We start from the raw sequence: 21,429 nt of genomic DNA on the forward strand, positions 1-21,429 counted from the left end.
ATACCCATGCAGACTGAATAATAGAATTTGGAAATTAAAAAAAAAAAAGCAAGAACAAACTCATAAAAGCAAGATGTGTTCAGAAAACCAGACCCACGAGGGAAATACAAAAAATCCCACAATATTAATCTGACATTTTCTGTACTGTGTGATCCTCCTGCAATTTCTTCATGATGACTTAAAATAATATCCTAGTTCTGATCTAAAAGGGATGTTGTCTAATTCTAGAAAAGCTAATAATACTTTCATTCACTTAAAAAAACCTTCAGCAAAGAAAACCAATCCAAAACATAAGAAAGTGCAAAAGAATTTGGAAAACATAGTCAACTGTAATTTTAAAATGACAGTAAATTTCCTTCAGAATGTTGCTGCATTCTGGGAAATTTTGAAAGTCAGTTTTGCTGTACTCCATGAATCAGCCAGAGGTTTACTCTTTCCCTGCTTGGGTGCTAAAATCTAGAAATACTAAATGATATTGTGCAGTTGAGTGGCTCTATTCTACAGGAACCAAGGAAATCCAAGCAAATACATCAAAGGAACACTGCTGAAGCTCTCTCTTCATGGCTTTGGCCTTTCTCATTCCTCTGCATCCACATACTCTTAGATAAATCCCCCAGTCCATTGGAACATACTGGAAAATTCTGTGTTTTGTGCTGAGATGGGATGTATTACTTACAAAACAACTGCAGTAGCCATAGCAACACTGTCCTTTTATCTGCATTAGGAATAACTGGGCTTTAAACCCATTTTTGGTGTGAGATAAAGTTAATTATGGAGATGAGTATGATGGGGTCATTTTCAGTTGTTGCAATCAATATTTGATTCTTTAGTTTGGCTCTATGATAATATCATTTGTTTTGCCATCTGCTTCCTATTTTGTCGAGTTTGTGATTATTAAGAGTCACCTGATGTCCACTGGTGGGTGGGTGGCACGTGTTTAACTGCAAGATCTGCATTTTTTCCAGTGCTAATTAAAATAAAACGTAGGCTATGTCATGGTACTGTAGATCTGGGGCTTCCTGGGTTTGGCAAACAATGATCAAGATTCTTTGCTGGAAATAGATGAACGTGACCTAACGAATCAATCTGCAGAAGCCAGTAGATTTAAAGCATCTTTGCATGTGTTTTTACTATTTCATTTTTTTGAACATTTTCATTCTCTCAAAAAAAAAAAAAAAAAAACAAAAAAAAAAAAAAAAAAAACAACAAAACAACTCTCCTTTAGTGCAGTAACAAGATCTGTTATTTTTCTGGGTTTTATTAACCTGAGTAAAATATGGCCATGGATATGCAATTTGAGTAAGTTTGGAGCGGGAAGAAGATGGTTCATAAAACATTGACTGCAGTCCCTTTTCTTAATGGCAGATGATAGCAGTGAGGTTCAGGAGCTGCTTCCTCACTGCTCTCTTTTTCCACTTTGTATGTGCCCAACAGCTCCTGCTCCAGTCCCTTCCTTTCCTGCTGGAGTACTCTGCAATAAAATGCTGTTCCCACTCCGAGTGCTGCCTTTTCTCCTCCTTCCTGGCTGGGGAGTGATGTCCAGGCCAATTGGCACAGACATCTGTTGAACACTGAGCACTCCCTCAGGCCAAGCAGGGTTTTGGCTTGTGGTTCAGAAATCCATGGGTTTCTTCTTTTTGTGGAGCAGATGGGCTTGTGGTCCTTCAAACCCCTCCACTTCTTTTCCCTTTTTAGGGACACGGTTTATTCACTGCTTATGTTGGGATCTAGATCTAAAAGTCATTGATGAGTGTGCACTGCAGCAGAGTTACATATATATATTTATATATATTCCCTTGGAAACATGCCTGATGTACAGCTAACAGTTGTGCTTTTGATACAAAAGCCTTTGTTAATTGAGTTGTGAAATTGCTTCCTTGATGCTGCGTGCTGGAATCTGTGGGACTCATTATTCATAGGCGATGACTATCTTCAGAGGACTTCACTTGCAGCCAAATAATTCTCTTTTAAGTTATTTAAAGTTATTTTCTGATTTAATGTAAACTTGCTTTAATTGTGCAGTTTATGCTCTGACTCGCACATGATTTCCCTTGAATTTCCACAAGCAGTGTATTTTTAAGTGAAATGTATTTGAGTCTTAAATGTGTCTAGAGAAAATATTCACTTAATTTTGATGGGATATTCAGCACTGTTGAGTGAAAAACTGAGCCAGTCCTTTGTAATTAGGGAGTGGCACAACAGTGATCACTGTGTCCTTGAGTAACTAATAATCCTGTAGAGACTGAATATTCATTTCCACCACATACAAATGGTGTTTTTATCACTCCCAACAAGTGATATTCTCCTCTTTGATGGTTTACAAACAACTGTAGAAATGTCAGAACATTTCAAGCTATGCCTTTCTTTTAAAAAAAAAATTAAATATTCCCTTTCTTTTCCCATGTAGATGGCAGAGGTTGAAGCAGATCTAAGCAGATCAAAATTGCTCCGGGAAAAGCAAGCCAGAGAATTCTCCTGGCAGTTGGATGAGATCAAGAAAGGATATGAACAACAGGTCAGTTGCTTTGCTCCTCCAGGTGGGGGGGAGAAAACACCCTTCCTGCAGCTGTAGGTCGCTGTGTGTAGCTGTCCTTCCTATAAAAACACCATTTATAGATATGCAGAGTTTTGTGGTGGGGATGTAGTATTTTCTACACAGAAAATACTTTTTGTTTCCTCTTCACAACCCTTTGTACCTCTGACTCTTTCAAATTGTTTCCCAGGCTTACACCTATTTTCATAATCACCAGGTTCAATTATTTAACACATTATCTGTTTCTCTTCTTGTCAAGAAACAGCAGTTTATTCTTTTTATCATTTTTGACACGGGGAGTGTTCGTATGAATGCTTGTTTTGGCCCACTGAACGTGATTTTCTTCTTTGTAATGTAATTTCAGGGTTGGGAAATACTCAGGAAATGTTTGGGTGGAGACAAGAAAGTTTTGTTCAGTACTGCTGTGAAATGTAAAGGGGGGAAAGCAGAAGGAGAGAAATTATTGCATGGCACAGATTTGGGAGCTGAGGAGCTGCACCAGACACGGTGTGAGCTGGTTCTTGGTCATGAAATTAAAGTGGCCTTTGTTGGCAACACCTGCTGTAGGACTGAAAAGGGATTTTTAGTACTTTGCAGGAATGAGGTGGTTAATCCATGAAGGTTCTCTCTTATCACTGCTCTTGTGTGGATCTAAGCTTGCATTTCCAGCAGGGAAATGTGGTTTCATTTCTGTTTATCTTCTGTGCCGTGAGAGGATGGAACGCTGCGGTTGGCTGCGGAGCCAGGCCTGCCCTGGTCCATCTGGAAGGGGCTTTTTCAGGGAATTTAGGAACAAGATCACTTTGGTAGGTGTTGAGAGACCCCTGCTCTGGGCTGGGGAGGAACAATGGTGTGTTTTGTGTGTGGCTCTTGGAACAGAAGGGATTTTGTTGGGTCGGATCAAAGCAACGTCACCACTCGTGCTGCCGCCTGACAGGTGACACGCTGGCCTCTGGCAGGGTGAGGGACATCTCACAGGTGTTCAGCTTAACTGGGAGATGTTATTTATGATGATTCCTGCATTAAGTGATTCAGAAATAGTCAGAGATACTGGGGATTTGTGCAGGAAAGGTGAGGAAGTTTGGTGTGTCAGGGACTGCTGAAAGGAGAGTGATGGGAGTGTCAGGGTCAGTTGGACAATTAAAGAATTTTTTATTTAGTCATATCTTCACATCAGTTTAGGGATATGGTTGGCTCACATATTTTCTTTACAGTTCTCATAATTTGTAGTTCATCTTTAAAGTCCCAAGTAAGCATTTCATTTATTAAAAGACTTTGTTCCCATTTTCCCATCCCAGATTTTAAAGATTTTAATCTGTAGAGATAAATGCTAACCTGCAGTGTATCAGGAGTTACAACATTCCTGTTCTACCTACAAATTGTAAATTTTTTTTTACCATCCGTAGTAACATCCACCAAGCCATAGATAAAATTTTCTGCCAATATTCAGCTGACTCTGCACACTAAAGGCAAATGACAATGTCTCATATTGTCATGGTTTGGTTTTATGTGTCTTCTTATATTTGACTGTGTCAAAAAACCCCACAAAGCAAGAAATTAATATGAGAGTTAAAAATTTTTTGGTTAATCTATTCTGTAGCAATGTTGGTGTTGGGGTAAACATCAGTGAAAGCTTTTTTCACTGAGATGTTTACTGCTTCCCATTTATTTTATTCAGGATAGCTGCTTTTACTGTAAGAAAGAACAGCTAAGCTTTATGAGACATCACTGGAACCCGAGGGTTTCAGCCCTAAACAGCTAAACAATGACAGCCTAAGAAGAATTTTCAGTAGAATCCTGTTTATGCTCTTTTTAAAAATTTATTTCTCTTTGTCCTTCATCTGGAATGTTCTTTGAAAGTTGGTGAGCATGAAGAATACGTGGCCCTTCCTGCAGATTGCAGGGGGTTATCAGTGGGAGTGAGGTTCTTTTGGGAGGCACAAAGCCCCTCCAGCCCCACCACGGAGCAGGATGAGCTCAGTTCTTCCACTCTTAAAATTTCCTTTCAGTCCTTCCAACTTCTGTTTCTCTGCACTGCTCTCTATTTATGCTTCAGAACTTCTAAACCATTTTTTAAAGCAGACTTTTCCTTGCCTTGTTTTACTGCATATTTCTTTGGTTGTTACTTGGCAAGGAGCACTCTGATTTAAAGTGTTTAAATAGAGCAGTGAATTCAAAGTGGGGATACATTTTGACAGGGCTCCAGCAGACTTCCAGTTGGAATCAGACACCCAACCAAAAACCTGGATATTTTAGCTACCTGAGAAATTTAGTGATTGCTTTGAGATGTTCTACATCAAGTGTCTGAATCTAATTGTCAAATGAAATTTAGACATAAAAAGGGAAGGGAAATTGCCCTACTGATTTATTTTTTGTTGGCTTTCACGGTGAGTTGCAAGGGTAGCACTGATGGCAACCTGGACAATTCAGTTGTCCATAATTTTAATCAGATTGGTAATAAAGAACCAAATTAACTGATGTGTTAATCTGAGAGACATTTTGGGAGTGTAGGCACTTGGAGCAGTGATTTCACTTCTCTGCTTTATCTGAATGGTTGATGCCACAGGACTCTGCTAGAATCCTGATTTCAAAACAAATATTGGTGTGAGCATGGACTGTTCATTGTGGGGCTGAAAGATTGCTCTGCCTGCAGATTAGACATACATTGATATTTACCTGATATTTATTACAACAAATAACCTGATACATTGATATTTATTTATCTTTGTCCTTTGCTTCAAAAATAATTTGGAAAAACCCACAGCACTTAATATTTTATTAGCTTTTTAAATGCGCTCAAATCCATTACTAAATCAAAAAGGAACTTTTGGATCTTGCAGTATTTGGTTTCAGCTGTCACATGTCCCTCCTGGTCCCAGCTCCATCTGATTCGGTGCCACTTGCTTTTGAAGTATCCACTGAGAACACTCTCAGAGAGAGAAACTGCTGGCTTTTTTTTTTTTTTTTCTTCTTTAAATATACTTTAGCTCAACTTTGTTCTACTTGCAGCTGTTAGATTTGAAAGTATATTTTGAAGAAAAAAAAAAAATAACTCCAGCAGCACCAGAGTTGCTATCTGCTGGGAGCAGCTGCTTGCGGCACTTCAAAGCCAGTGGACAGCACAGTGAAGGCCTCAGCCTTTCCTGCCTTTGAAATGGTTGCAGTATCTGTAGTTGGGCTTTATGGCACTGTCAGCACAGGAAGAAAGGTTGTTTGGTTTTTTGCACACCCTCCCTTTTTTTTTTTTTCATTTTTCCCCCCTACTTTCTAATTACATCCTCAATTCAGCTCAAAATACCTGGGAAGTGTTTCTGACAAGTTCATCTTCTGTGAGCCCAAGTGTTTGAAAGATCATGTGCCCAGACTTTCCAGTAATGGATTTTAGTCAAATTTGACAGAAAAGTTATGGAATTTGCTGGGCTTTTTTCCCGTATCCTTGACAGTTGAGCACTTTCTGAGAGCACATCTCTCGTGGGGAGTGGTGGTTCCATGATAGAGATGGGACAGGGCTTCATGCAGGGACATTCCCCGGCACACTCAAGTAGATGCACACCTTTGTTTCAAGCAGATTTTCATAATTTGTTGAGAATGGAACACTTCCAGTGAACTCAATGTGATCCCAATGCTAAAATTACATTAGCTTGTCCTTTAGAAAAACCCCAAACCATTAATAATAACTGTGATCACTGTTACACCCATTGTTTGCTGTGAACAGTTGCTGAAGTGACTGAGTGAATGTGAAATAAATGAGATGCAAGATTAGTAAGAAAGCCAAAGCCTAGGAAATCTTATTTTCCATCAGTAGCAAACCATTTGAGTTATTGTGATAGCAGGATGGGGTTACATGATGAGTTATGGCCATACTCTCTGAGATTTAATGCCAGCCTAAATATATAAATAATCCTTTTGATTTGGTTCATCTTTAACTGTGTTTATTCCCTTTAAAAATAATTATTCATGCTTCCATAGGAAAGTGGAAAGTTGTTACATGATAGCTGAAGAATCACCCTGTATCTCAGGAAATCCTTTCTTGTGACATTTATTGTTGGGTTTTGACTTCTGCAAAAGTTATGAAGAAATTAGAGTTGTCATCTTGTCCTGTGTATCCAAATAGGGAAGAAAGAGACACCTTCAGAAATATGTTCCTGGGTATTTAATGAAATCACTTTGAAATCGTGCTGAAGACAAGCCAATAGACAATGCCTTTAAGTTGGCAGCAAGACAAAGGTGTGGTTAAGTTTAAATATGCCTTTTATAATAAAAGAAGTGAAGTAAAGAAGTGCAAAATAGCTGGTTAAAAGTGAAAAAAGCGTGTTTGTAATGTTACCTGCCAGCAGCAAGGACAACATCTGAGGTGCTGCTGGGGACACTGTTCTTGTTTTAGCAGTGTGCTGGAGCAGAGAAAAGTGTTATTGAGAGGAGAGGAAGAATATTCTGTAGATCTTTTTGTCTTTTATAACTTTCTAGTGAGGTTAATTTAAAGAAAAGAGTGAGGTTCTCTCAGGCAAAGCCTTCACTTAGTAATTAACACTAATGGAGATAACAAGCTCCACCTCCAGCTCGCTTTGTCCCCATACCCTTGTGCTGTTAGGAGCTCCTGCCACTGCACCTCCATTCTGGCTTCCCTTCTGGCCTCATTCTTCATTTTCTGGTTTTTTAGCTTCTCTTTTACCAATCTGTTACCCACCCAAGTGAAGGAAACACTTGCAAAGCCCAGTTTGAAACCTGTTGTTTCTTGGACAGACCCATGTCCCAAGCATTTCTTAGCTGTGCATTAACCTGGCCATTTATTTTCAGAGATCCACAATCCATTTTTAGTATTCTGGTTTAGTTGTGAGGAGAGAGTCTTTGTGGAAAGCTTTGTTCCTCTCCTCTTTGTCTGTACTCGAAGATAATTGAAATACAGTCTGTTCTTGCAAGGAGGCCAAATGAGCACGTTAGTAGAAGCTCTAAATTTTTCATGTCATCGGCAACAAGCTGCATAAATTTCATTTAATAAATTAATCTAGGATGCATAAACGTTTCCTTTGAACCATCCTAAGACACAGATGAATACCATTTGTGCAGAATATCTGAGGAATAGTTTCTTCAATCAACATCAACTTTTTGCTTTATAGCTAAAACTCACAAATGGGAAAAGGAGACGAGTTTAACCTCCAAGTGAAGAGTGGGTGGAAATCTTCTCATGGTGCCATTGCTGTTTACAGAATTGTTAGCCAGACAGATGGGTATTTGCACGGTCTCCTTCAGGCATCTGAGTCGCGTGTGATGCAGAGTTGAAAGCCTGAGCTCCCTGTGTAGTCAAAGAATCCACTTTGAGGGGAGGAGGGAGAGGGAGGCGATTCCAGAAACACAAACGGGTGCCTGCGGTAAACAGCCAGGCTGGGAAGGCAGCTCTGTGTTCAAAGGAGGTCCTTGGGTAAACTGAATCCCTAAACAAAGACTGCACGCAGCAAATTCTGCTGCAGACAGGCGTTTGCAGTGGCTCAAGGTCTGTTAGCTGGAAAGGAATATTTCTCTTTGCAGCCTGCGATGGGTTTGGTGGTGTGGGTGGGCTGGGGAGGGAAGGGAAGGGAAGGGGAGGAACCTCCTGATGTTCATCCTGGCACCAAGTTGGATTTAATCATGGCATGCAACTCCATTTCCAGTATAATGTTACAAGAAGGCTGGAGAGGAATTTTTCACAAGGGCATGCAGTGATGGGACAAGGAGGAATGGCCCTGAGCTGATGCAAGGCAGGTTTAGATTAGATATTAAGAAGAAATTCTACATCGTAAGGGTGGTAAAGCCCTGGCATAGGTTGCTCACGCAGGTTGTGGACTCCTTATCCCTGGAAGTGCCAGGACCAGGGCTTGGAGCAAGCTGGGACAATGAGAGGTGTCCCTGCCCATGGCAGGGGCTTGGAATTGGATGAGCTCTAAAGGTCCCTTCCAACCCAAACAATTCTGTGATTTAAAATCAAATTTACTCATGCCAGAAGATTGGGAAGATGGAATGATTGAGGTGGGGTTTGTGCTGCTCATACTTTAAAAATATTAAAATTCTAAAAAGCCTTTATAAGTAAAAATGTACAGATCAGGAATATAATTTTATATAGTGAGAGTGAGACCATTCAAGTGCATTATTTTAGGGGAGGATAAATCAAACTGCAGTTTGGCTGAAGACCAGCTAGTTTCTTTTAAAGAATTTCTTGCAATTCTTAGTTTGCAGTTGAGAAAGAATTATTAGTGGTTGGTGAAAAGGTGTAACTATTACAGAAAACACAGTCATACCAGTTAAATTATTGCAGCCTGCAATGAAATAGAAAGTCATGTACAGTACCCCACATGTGGTAATGTGTTTTTCACTGTCCCATTTGTCCTTGGCTCATTGCACCCCTTATATCTTGGGAGACCTTAATGTTTCAACTTACAGAAAAATCTCTCTCCAAAAAAGTGTAAATTAAAATCCATTTCATTTACCTGCTGCAAAGGAGCTCTGTTCTGGTTTTCTCCTTTAACTTGCAGTGAAGATGCTCCTTTTCTGCCCAAAGTTATGCTGAACCAGACCCCAACGTGATTAGCACTCACTCCTCCAGGCTGCTAGATCAGATTGCTTTCAGCAGCAGCATTTGCAGGGATGGGTAATCCCCATATCCTCATGGAACGTGCAGGTTTATTGATAGGCTTAGGAGACACAAAATGCTCCATTTTGCTGGAGTTGTTCTTTGGGGACAGATCATGTGCTGTGCCCTGCCTGGGCAGGGACTGGGGCAGAGTAATCATGTAAAAACCTGATTTTCAAACTCTTAAATGATTTTAGGATGGAAATGGTGAAAGCAGATGTGCTGTAGGTGTGCTGCAGAGTGAATTTAGCTCAGTGACACGTGCAATGCATTGGTGGCTTCTCCAGCCCTCAGTTCAGTCATGCCAAAACAGTGCTTGTAAAATCATCCTGCCTTGCAAAACCATATTTTATATAGGTGTTACTTAAAATATTTCTGGAATTGCGGACATAAATTTACATGAATTTTCATACTTTGGTGTCAAATATTTATTGTAGCAGTTACATTTTTCAAAGAGGTAGTGAGCTAACTAATTTCCTTTCCCTCCTTTGGGGACTCTAAAAAGAATTTCAAAGGCGTGCTTGTTCTTGAGAACAAGTTGAAATTGTTCTAAAATTGAAAAGCCTAAACTTAGCATGTGATGTAAAAGCAAAAACTGGGTAGTTGAAGGCCTTGTTCTAAATTAGAGACTTTCAAAAGGTATTTGCTGGTGTTGATTAAATTACAAATCTTTGGCTTCTGAAAACATCTCCTGCCATCAGTGGGCTGTTTATTGTCGATCTTTGTTCTTCAGGCGTGCTAGCAGCAGCAGGATTTCACCTTGGCTCTCTACTAGACTGTCTCTTGTTTTAGCAAATTGTCCGAAAGCACCTCCCCTTGTGAGTGCAGTTCCATCTGCCTGTGCTCACCAGCTGAGTTGTCACTGGCCTGGGCACAAACCACGCTGCCAGATTTGTTTGGTGTCTTTTTGTGTGAGTGAACAACAAGAGACTGTCACAATTCTTGCATTAACCTTTTTTAGCTCTTTGTTATGAATTTAATTTTCTTCTTAACATCCTTTTCTCTGCAAAAAATAAGGAAATTTAAATTTCGGTTAAAAGCTAAATTTAGAAGAAAAAGTGTAATTAAAAGCTAAATTTAAAGTAAATAGTGTAATTCTGATGACAGTTTAGTAAACCACCTGTTGGCTTGAACGTTTTTCTATCACAATGTGTAGAAACAGAAAATGAAGAATTCAGCTAAGAAGAGATCATAATTTTAAAATATTTGTGTTATAACAGCAGTGGTAAGATAGGCTCTCTCAGGTCAGACAGATATTCCTGCTTGGTTTTGTGTCCAGGCCATGGCTGGAGACAGGAACAGATGCACAGGGAAGGGAATGAGAGATTTTCATCTCTGAGAGAACAAGATGAGGAAACATCCAAGGCACAATGAATGCCCTGTGATTATGGTAATAGGGCACACACGATTATTTAATGAATGTTTCCTTTCAGCCTCGCCCCTAATGCCCATTGTGAGCGTCGTGTTGCTTGTCTGGCTGAAATGTATAGCACCTAGCAGTGCCTGTCCCTGGACACTGAAGTGCTGGAGTGGAGCAGACACTTGAATGTGATCTGATGAAGTGCTCAGCATCAAGGGGTGGATGCAGCAAGATCTCCACATGACAGAATTTTTGAAGGAGGTGGTTTTGTTATATCATTCATAAAGGCTCTCTCTACCTCAAAGAGGAGACAGAATCTGTCTGGTTTGTGAAGAATTAATACAATTTTCATGCAGTTTCCTGTGATGAAGTCCTGTTGTTGCTGAAAAGCAGCGTGGATTTTATCTTTCCATTTTTTGGTATATGTTAATTTTTTTTTTTCTTTAAAAAAACAACCCAATAAAAATACAAGAATGAGAGAGGGAGGAGTGGAAGGGAAGCCATAGTGCTTGGCAGCATTTCTGAGGGGAGCAGGAGCTTCAGGGAGTGCTCACCAGGGCAGGGAATGGCTGCTCAGTCACTTTGTGCTCTTTATTTTGTTGGTTGGGAATGTGGAATACCTGCTAATATTCATTAGGGAAGATGGGTGTGGAGGCCTCTGAGGGATGAAAATGCTCTGGTCCTCATCCTTTCTCTCCTCTCCTGTTTTTCCACCTCTGCTCCCTGCCAGAAACATCTTAAAGTACCAAACCAAATTCATCATGGGGAATACGTAGCTTTAAATGAGGAGGGTTTTAAAATTTTTCTTCAACAAATTTTCCTCTTGTAAAGCACCTCCCCTCATGCTACCACTCTTTCTCTTCCCATGGATGAGCTGAGGGAACACCCCTCCTACTGAAGGACCTTTAGCTCATTCCACCTATTCAATTAAAATCTTTGTGTCTATAAATGCTGGAAGTGAAGAGATTACTAAACAAAACCATTTACTTTGGTTGGTGTGATAAAGGTGTAGAGTTGGAGAAGCAGGATGTGTTCCCTGCTCCCTCTGGGTCACATTCCCTGCCTGCTGCCCTGTCTTCTGGCAAAAAAAATGACATCTCCAATAACTGAAGCTTTCCACAGCAAACTGCCTTAACCCAGACCTAAGTGGAACAACCAGCTGAAAACCCAATAATTAAGACAGCAAAATGTTTGAAGGGAAAGACCTCTCCTGTTGACACGATTACTTTTAAATCAGGTCTTATTTATGAAGGAACAGTGAACATTTTTTCTCCTAAATCAGGCAAAGGGTCAACAGTTATTATAGGGAGCAACAGCTTTTTCTCTTAGGCACAGGATGGACACCGCGAGCCTCCAAGAGAAGCCAGGTTTGTACAGAAACCTTGGGCAAAAACCTGGCGTAAAGAACTTGGTGTGAGGATGCCAGGCCCAGCCTGGAAAGTGTGAGGGGTTAACCCCTGCAGGGACTTGAGACATCTCCTAATGAGCTCTTTAGTGTTATTAAATAATGTAGATACGTTAAACCGTGCAGTGTTGCATCTGCTCTTCTCCTTGCTCCGTTTGTGGAAGGATGCTCCCAACCACAGCATGGATGGCACGTTTCCCTTTTAAACTTGCAACACGCTGATCTGCACTTTGAGAAAATGCCCTTTTTTAAAAAATTTATTTTAACTTAGCTTCAAATTTTCCCCGCGGAAGCCGAACAACCAGCTGATATGATTCCAGAATTGAATGCTACAGCTTTAAGATAAGGTGCCGGGCGCTCTCGGCGCTCACACAGCGGCTCCTCCCGTCCGCTCTTTTTTTCCTTTCTCATGCTGAAAATACCCCACCATGTTCACGATAAGAGATTTCTCTTTTTTTTTTCTTTTTTTTTTTTTTTTTGTTATTTTTCTTCCTTCCCCCCCTTCCTCCTTCTCCGAAATCCACCAAAACTGAAGAAAAATCCAAGTGACTGTTCTTAGCAGCTGTGTGGCCCGGAGTTCAGTGGGGAAGCGGCTTCCTGCCGTCCCTATTCATCACCTGCTTCAAAGGCGGCCTGGCCGCTCCAGTGTGCAGGCCAGGTAGGGTGCCTTTGTGCGCAGGCGGGAGGATTAATATCAAAGCTGCAGCAACCAGGCCCTTGGTCTCAGGCTGCCATTCAGGCAAGCGGGGAGAGGCTAAGAGTGGCCAAGGTCACAGCATCCAGTGTGGTGCGGACTGGGAACGGCTCCTGAGAATAGAGGGCTTCTTATGAAATCATGGTGCAAGCTTGCGGCACAGCAGGTGCCCTTCTGGAACACATACATCTGTTTATGTTGGGATAGCGTAGCTGACAACGGGATAATAGAGCTTTGTTTTTTTTATAATTTTCTTGCTCTTTTTTTTTTTTTATTTAAGGGAAAAAAAAAAAAAAGACAACTCTATGCGCCAGCGTTGAGGAATATCGCAGGAAGAGCGTTCGCTTTGGAAATCATAAAGAATTCTTGCAAAGCTTTAATTGCTGGGGTGGGGGGTTGTGTGTGTGTATACTTAAGCGAAGGGGCGAGCAGGCTGCCTATTAACCATTTAGGATCCTCAGTCCTGCTGAGTGAGGAGCAGCAGCGGGATACGGGGGCACCCGCCACACAATGCGACAATGCCTCCCCTTTTTTTTTTTTTTTTTTTTTTTTTTAATATTATTTTTTCGTACGCTTCCGACATTTGTACCAACAAATTGGGTAAGGATGCGCTGGATTTGCTCGGTTGTCTCCATTGTTGGGATTGTCTGGAGGAATTCTGTCACGCTAACGGTGGCTTTTTAAGAGGTGAGGTAATAGTGACGTAAAAATAAAATTGCCAACTTGATGAAATTAAGGGGGAAATTAAGCTGTAGACGAGTTGTCATGACGACAAGGATGTTCTATTGATGAACTGTACTCCTCCCTGTCCAATCAGATAGTGGAGCTGAAGCTGGAGCATGAACAGGAGAAGACGCACCTATTCCAGCAGCACAACACAGCGCACGAATGCCTGGTCCGAGACCATCAACGGGAGATGGAGAAACTGGAGAAGCAGCTTCGCGCTGCCATGGCAGAGCACGAGAGCCAAACTCAGGACTGCAGGAAGCGAGACGGCCAGGTAACGATCAATAACGCTTGAAAGGCGCCCGCTTATTAGAAATTGCTGATAATGAGTGTTTCCTGTTTGCCAGCATTGTTGGTGGTGCTCGCTGGGGGAGCATTTGCGAAACTGGCACATAAACGTGATTTCGATTTTCTTTTTTTTTCTTTTTTTCTTTTTCCGCTTTCCCCCCTCCCTTCCTACTGCTGAATAGGGCTTTAACTGCAAAAACCACAGGTAGCCAGATTAAAAATCTCATGGTGCGCTATAACTCGGCCTATTTATAATCTTGTCTCATTTTCTTTCATGATGGATTTGTTTAAGAAAAAAAGGTATCTGTTCTTTTTCCCCCCCAGCCCTCACACTCACCCCTCCTTTTCTTCTTCCTGGGCAAATCCATGTGAATTATATCTGCTTCGTTCGTGTGCTTTTTTTTTGTTTTAAATCTCTGCAGGTAACTCACAAATGGCTTTATTTCCTTTTGTTCATGTCTTTTTTGTTTCAGTTTTTGTATTCTAGATTTGCATTGTGCGTTTGGTTCCGTGTGTCGGATGTTTGATAAGATGATGTGGGTTTGGGGTCGCTTACCATCACGTTTATTTTCCTACACACACGTACCCCTCCCATCCTCCATCTCTGTGGTCACTGTTGGAAGCCATTTGGCAGAATAACCCCCAGCTGAGGTAGCATTTGACTCTTCAAACTTCTGGATGAAATGCACACTGTCAGCATGGAAAATGATCTTTATGAGTTTTCACTTCAAAAACCATCTTCCTGCTTTTTTTTCAATGTATTTTGTAAGGGCGGTGTGGTATATTTTCCTAAGACCCTGTATTAAAAAGGCCTGCAATGGCAATATTCTAAAAACTAAGGTGATTTTCTAGTTTAAAGAGTTTACAGAAAATAATCTTTCCTGATCAGCGTTAGAATTGCTTATCACACACGGATTATTTTATACCCAAACTGGACATTTTGGTAAAGCATCTTTAGTGACACGTTTTCCGCGCACCACCACCTTCCCGAGGAGATGTTAGGCTCAGACTAAGAGGCATTTTCACTCTACTTTCCTGTAGACTGGTAGGCTGTGGCTTTTACTAACACCTCCAATGAAGCTAAATGAAACTGAATTGAAAATTGACTTTTGAAATCAGTTGGTTTTTTTACTTTTGACGGCTCAGACTATTGAAATCTGGCGTAAGGAAGTCCATTAGGAAGCAAACGGCTTCTTGGGGGAGGTTGAGAGGTATATTGCAAAGCCAGGACTTATTTCTCCATTTCCACCATTGTGGTTTCCAATGAAAACGGGATATACTTTGTGGGAACACTTGGGCAGGGGATACTCAGGTGGCCTCTGAAAAAAAAAATTAAACCTCGCCTTTTATTTTCCGCTGCATTGTAAGAGCGAACAAAGCCTTAAATGGTTCAAGGGATTGGTTTTTATCTTTGTGTTTTTTCTTTTTGGCCCAAGATAGATTCATCTCAGCTCTGGATGTGTATGCGAGTGTCTTTTCAGAACTGTAGCCTCCTCTCACCTGCATTTCTGCCGTTGTTAGATTTTTTGCGGACAAAGGCAGAGCTGTAATTCCTACGTTAAAGGAAGGCACTTTTGGAATGAACAAAAATATAGAATTATTCTGTCTGCACACCACTGCCCATCCCAGTTCCCCTGTTGCTCTGTAACACTGGATACAAAAGGAAAGGGACTCTCTTCAGCAAATCCTGAGAATTGGGAGGCGTCTCTAAGTCCAGCTCTGGTTTGTGCTCTTGGGGGTCCTTTCTGGCAGAGGTTGGAGCCCAAAGTTTGGTTGTGCTTTCTGTTTGCAGGGGGATCAACGATGCTACTACAGGTGCTCTGTGGAAAGCTGGGAATTTTCACAGCTATTGGGGGAATCTGAACAGGCTGAAAAGCAGAGTTTGGCCTTTTTACAGAGCTTTTCTTTGTAGTTTGAATATCCCTGTACAGTCATTTGAACATTGCTGCCATGAGAATGACATGTAAATCAGGGAAGAAAAGGCAGTTGCTTTGACAAGAAGAGCTGTTGTTTGTTTAAATTCTAGTGAGACTCTCCCAGCTTTCAAGGACGCAGATTTTTCCATTTGGGAAAATAATTTGCTCTTCGTTCCTTCCGCCGGTCTTTGTATTCAAATCCACCTCTGTCTTTGCACTGAACTCAACAGACAATACTGGTGTTTCTTATGGAATTATAGCCCAGATTTTTAATAATTTTTTTTTAAATCTTCAAATATGTTTGCTAAAAATGCGTGTTTTGGACATCTGATGTGACTAACGGCCAATATCCTTTATGAAACATTTATCAGGCTCTAAACAAAGGTAACCCACTCATTTAATGGCTGTTTAACAACACTGCATTTTAAAAACCTGTTAAATTGGAACCGTCTTTGACAGCAGTAATTTTTAGGAGTGCTTTGTGTTGCAGCGAAGGTGAGATGAAATAGGAGCGGAGGCCATTTTGCTTGGCGAAATGAAAAGTGGATTTGCTGGGTTATTTGAAAAATTTAAATAATAATTAGTGTTAATCACATATGAGTAGCTTGGTTTGAAGGACCTATCTGCTCAGTGTTGGGTGAATGATGTGAAAGCACCGTTATTAAAGGTATTCACTGGAAGTCTTTCTTAAATCCTTTTCCATATGAAAGAGTAGCGAATACGTATTTTTTAATGTATGTGGTCAAAATATGTATTTCTCACTATATTCCTGAAGACAGCTATGACTGAGTACTGCAGATCAATTTCTTTTACTAATACTGTAAAGATTAATTTAGTTTTTTTATTGCATATCCAAGGTCTCTACTTTCACATAGGTGTGAAAGACACTATACAAAACAATTAGATTTTATTCAAATATAAATAAATTTATTAAGACTTTAATCTCAACTAGAATATAAAAATTAAGATTTGAGTGCCATGCCAGATATTAATTAAATGTAAAACAATATTATTTATTTGTGAAGCGTAAGTCTAATATATTTCCAAGAAAGGAATTTGATTGAGGCATATCACCTTTTGTGTTGATGAAAAATTTCTGGGTAACGGTTGCATTCCGCCTGGATTTCTCCATTTTTAGGAGTCTTGCTCTGATTTTTTCACCTGGAGTTGTAATGCTTGGGGAGGAGTAAATTGACTTGTAGGTCAATAAAAGTCAAAGCAGTACAAAGGCTTTTATGCCATGCTGTGTTCTTGTAGGCTTTTAAATCCTGTGTGTTTTCTATGAACTGCCATCATGTTATTATTCTTTAAACAGCAGCTAATCACACAGGATTATGTTTTGTTTTTTTTTAAATGGGAAGTTTTGAATCACTACTTCTATTTAATTTAGATATCTGGATTTTCTTTAGGATCATTGTTAAGTTTGCTCATACATTCCGCACTTCCCTAAATAATTTTCGTTTATCCATCAGTTCACAAAACAGGGAGCTTCTTGCATGATGGAGACCTCCTTTGTTTTAATAGAAGCAGTCTTGCTATGGAATCAGTGATTTTCTGAAGCAAGACTTCAGGTCACAGAGAATATATCCAGTTTGTTTGGTGGAATGAAATAGCAAGGTTAGGAAATTTTGATAACTGAAGCAGAGGGGCCGAGTGTCTGCGGTGCCTGTTGTGCCCTCATATTTCCCCTTTGTCCTTTGAATGTCCTTCTCTCCCCAGCATCTGCCACGTGCCCTCAACCAGCTCAAAGATTTCCATGTTCCAGCTGCTGTACAGAGTTGGATCATTTTCCTGCTCCTTCTTCCACCGTTGACCTTTGGGCAAGAAGAAGAAATAAAATGTACCCCTGTAACATCAAATACAGCGCTTGGCACTGAAGGAGAGGAAAGAAAGTTTCCATGAGGAAGCTGAATCCTCTTTCCAGGTTCTGTTCTGAGATAATTGGCCAGGCCACTGTGCTCATCCAGTCGTAATTGGGTCAAGAGCAGCTGGAGCGCTCGGGCGCGTTCTGCCCGCGCGTGTCACTGATGTCACGGCGTTTAATTTTAACAGGCAACGGCTGTGCTCTAAAAATGAGGCTGCTCTAAGAGATCACTGCTCTTTTGGGGTGTCTTGGGGCTCTCAAGAAACCCTTATTGGTTGGGAAAGAAAAGCCTTGAGTAGTTCTGAAGCTGTGTGGACGCAAACATTGAGAGCGGAGCTTGTTACAAAAAACCCCAACAAACAGGCTGGAGGTGGTTAGAAGAGTTAATGAGGTGTTATCCCATGGCTGAAGGATCTGTTTCCTTTTTCCTCTCTTGCTTTGTGAACTTTCCATAATCCCCTTGGCCTTTATCATCCAGGTTTGCTTTCCCTTCTCAGAAATCAGCAGCTCCTCCCCTGGTGTCCCATGTACAGCACATCCCATTCTTTTCTGGCTCCTCTTTGGAAATTTCTTTCTTTGCACTTGGGATCAACAATCTTTCTGCAGCTATTGCTTTGTCTGAATTAATTGAGCCTGTGGAGTTAAAATAAAAAACCAGTAGCAATCACTATTTTCACTCCAGCAATGATAGTTATTTCATTCCAGCAGGTTCTTGGTACATGTTGTGGTTCTGTGTAGATAATTAGTGTATCAACCAAGGGGAGGAAATAGAGGACATTTATCTTGGCTCCATAAATGTGTGAAGGGTGGCTATGCTGCTGTGTGTCTGCTGCAGAGCTCTGTCAACTATTCACAAGAGAAAATACAGAAAAAAACCCAAGTAGAGACATTACCTAGTTGTTTAGTGATAGCAAAATCCCCAACTCATGCCCAGTTTCTGCCTGTGTGCAAATACTGCTGCAACAATCACTTTGCAGTACTGTACTAATTAATAAGAAGGATTTGGGGAGCATTTTTCTCAGAATAGGAGACTCTCTTCAACTTTGATTTGAAAGAACCTATTGTTACCTACAGGTAAATCACTGATCAACTCTTCTGCTTCGTGTAGTTGTTTGAATATCTCCAGATACCAGTTCCCATATGGTTATTCTCCCAGTATCAGTGGAAGCAATTTGCTTGAGGGGATCTGGAGGGTACAGATAGAGGTAGCCTGGGAAACATTCAGATGCTGACAGTGCTACTGAAGTCACTTCTGTTTACAATTTGGAGTAAATAAATTATATTACTCTTTTTTTTTTTTTCCTTTTACTTCCTTTCCTTTTCTTAGCAGAAGATGTCTTTGGCATGAGAAGAAATGCACTGCTTGCAATGCAGGCTTTCTCTGCAGCCAATCTGAATCCTGGAGTTGCAATCTAAATATTTGTTTGTTGTATTTTACTTGGAGAGAGGCTCTTGGGCTGCCAGTCAGACTCCTGTAGACAGACAGCCGTTCCCTTTTAGCCTTTCCCAAACAAAAGCTTTTGGCTATATTGCAGCATGTTTAATTTACCACCAGTCAGCCCAGGATCATGAACATGACTGTTGATGTAAAGTATTTAAAGCACCAAATATTTGTTGCAGCACTCGTGTGGTTTTCCTTGGTTGTTGTTCACAGTCTGCTGACTCAGGGCTGCCGTGGATCCCATTGATGGGGAATATCTGCTGAAATCAGGGATCTGGTGCTGTGTCCCAGGGAGATGTTCACACTGGGCTTTCATCACAGCATTGCTGTGAAATGGTCAAATGCAGCAGTTCCTTGTGGAAATACTCAAATACTGCGAACCCACAGAGCTGGTTTTCACTTGAGTGAATGCAGAGGAGCTGTGGGAAGGGTTTGGGCTGCAGCATTGGCACAATCTTTGAGATAAGAGTTTAAAAAGAGCCTTTGCTCTGAACTGGAGCAGGCAGGGCAGGCTCAGTGTTCTCTCCATCAGGGGCTGGGTCTCCTGAGCACATCCCTGTCCCTGCTCAGGTGATCCCACCCTGGCACATTTGTGTTCCTGGGTCCCACTCTGGCTGAGCTGCTGGGCTGGGACTCCTCTCCAGCACCTGTTGGTCCAGCTGTGAACATCTGGCACTTCCTCACCTCATGCACCCTTCAGAGTGTCTTTGTGCCATAGTGGGTGATCACCTCTGATGTCTCCAGCGTTTTTCCTCGACTCTCACTCTCCTCATTAGAACTGAAGTTGGATTGTGAGGAATTTGGGGCGGGAAGTGTGACTTCACTCTTTCCTTTTATACTTCAGTCAGCCCAGCACTTGAAATACTTAAAAGACATTTTTGGAAGGCATACATAATAGTGCACAAATTGTCATCTGCTGATTAAAAATGTTAAGTTAACTTGGGAGACAACAGACATTTTGTGCTGTCTACAGTGTATGTAAAAGAGAAAGCAGTTGCCATAGAAACTAGCTCATCACATAATATGAACTCTGAATCTGAGATGGAGTTCTTTTCAGCAAAATGGACTTTCTGTTTCTATAATATGAAATTGAATATATCTGGTAATTATTATAACATTGCAACCAGTGTTTTTATATTCTTTTTTGTTTCATTTTAAATATTGGCAGCTGAAGGTGGAGTGTATAATTTCACTCATCTAGGGGCAGGGTGTAGATTGTATGGCAATAATTTTATTTTATACCAGCAGTCCTTGATTAGGAAAAATTATTATTTCCTGCATAGATGTTAATAAACATCTATGTTAATAGATTAATTTCTCTGAATAGAAGTGAGATCAGTTTTACTCATCAGTGAGATGTAAAGGATCTTTATGCCAGGTTTTAACACATCCACTAGGTGTGGCTTTGCAGGCAGGGTTTGTGTGGGATGGCTGCAAGGAATGATTAACACTAATAGACAATAAGCTGTGCGTGGTGTGAAATAATTTCTCACATTAAAGTTACAATAAGGAATCCTGAAATGATTAAGTACAAACAGTGCCAGGTACAAACAGGTAGTAACTGCAGCATTTGAGGTGGTGTAATGTAATTTCTAAGCAGAGAGGCAAAAATGCTGCGTTAGTCTGCAGAAATGATTGATTTACAATAAAATCTCATTATTTTGATTTGATTTATCTCTTGATCCCTTGATGTGATTGAAGGAGCTTGTGCTTTCTATGTGAAAATTGGTGTAGAGCAAAACCAGGCTCTGAATTTGCTTCTTGATATTACTTCCAATTGTGTCCAAGTCTTCAAAGTGTAGTTTGTGTGATATTGGATTTTCCAAATATTACAACTAAACTAATTCAGTAAATGTCTGCTGCACAGAGGAGGGAATGCTTGCTCCCAACTTTATTAATGGTTTTTAGTTCTTTTGAAAATTGCTTTTTTTTGTGTTACCTTGTAATGTGTTTGAGACAGTTGTTGAATAGAAGGAAGTTGACTTCTCCTAGTCCATAGAACAAGTGCAGCAATTTGGAAAACAGCAGTGGCATCCACTTCAAAGGTTCCCCTGAGTGCTGAAGGGACATCCTCTAATGGGAGACCAGCATTCATTCTGGAGTTGTTTCACAGCATCATAGAATAATTTGGGTTGGAAGGACCTCTGGAGGTCACCGTGCCCAGCCTCCTGCTCGAAGCAGGTCTGACTTCAAAACCACATCACGTTGTTCAGGGCCAAGTCCAGCTGAGTTTTGAAAAACCTGCTCTGGTAGAGATTTCACAGCCTTCTTGAGCCAAATGCTCCAGTGCTTTACCAATCCAGTGTGAAGTCCCTTCTCCTGGATGTGCAGCTGGAATATCTGTTGTTAAAAGTTGGATCTGTAGGTTCAAGAAGAATCTGCCTCTGTCTTCTCCGCAATTCCTTATGGAGACAGCAGATTGATTTCTCTTTGGTGCTCAGTTCTCCAGGCTGAGCAGACCTGGCTTGGTGAACTCCCTGCAGCTCCTGGTGGTCCATCCCTCAGCTTGCAGGGTTTGAGGTCCCTGTGGATGGCAGCCAGCTCTGCACACTGGCTGCTTCCCCAGGAAATGCCATCCACAGTGTGACACAGTCACTG

At 41.0% G+C, this 21,429-nt stretch overlaps 1 protein-coding gene across 2 annotated transcripts in view; it reads left to right on the forward strand.

Annotated features, from left to right (window-relative positions):
• The window catches only part of CEP112 (centrosomal protein 112), a 164,255-nt gene that overhangs the window by 58,485 nt on the left and 84,341 nt on the right, over window positions 1-21,429 (forward strand). For both annotated transcript variants that reach the window (XM_054278782.1, XM_054278783.1), the window contains exons 19-20: window positions 2,408-2,515; window positions 13,414-13,596. In XM_054278782.1, coding sequence (XP_054134757.1) covers window positions 2,408-2,515; window positions 13,414-13,596 — 291 coding nt within the window. The remainder of the gene's footprint in view (window positions 1-2,407; window positions 2,516-13,413; window positions 13,597-21,429) is intronic.

Source organism: Melozone crissalis, unplaced genomic scaffold, assembly GCF_028551555.1.
Source record: "Melozone crissalis strain CALT ecotype California unplaced genomic scaffold, PUWL_Pcris_2 ptg000026l_1, whole genome shotgun sequence".
NCBI lineage: Eukaryota > Metazoa > Chordata > Aves > Passeriformes > Passerellidae > Melozone > Melozone crissalis.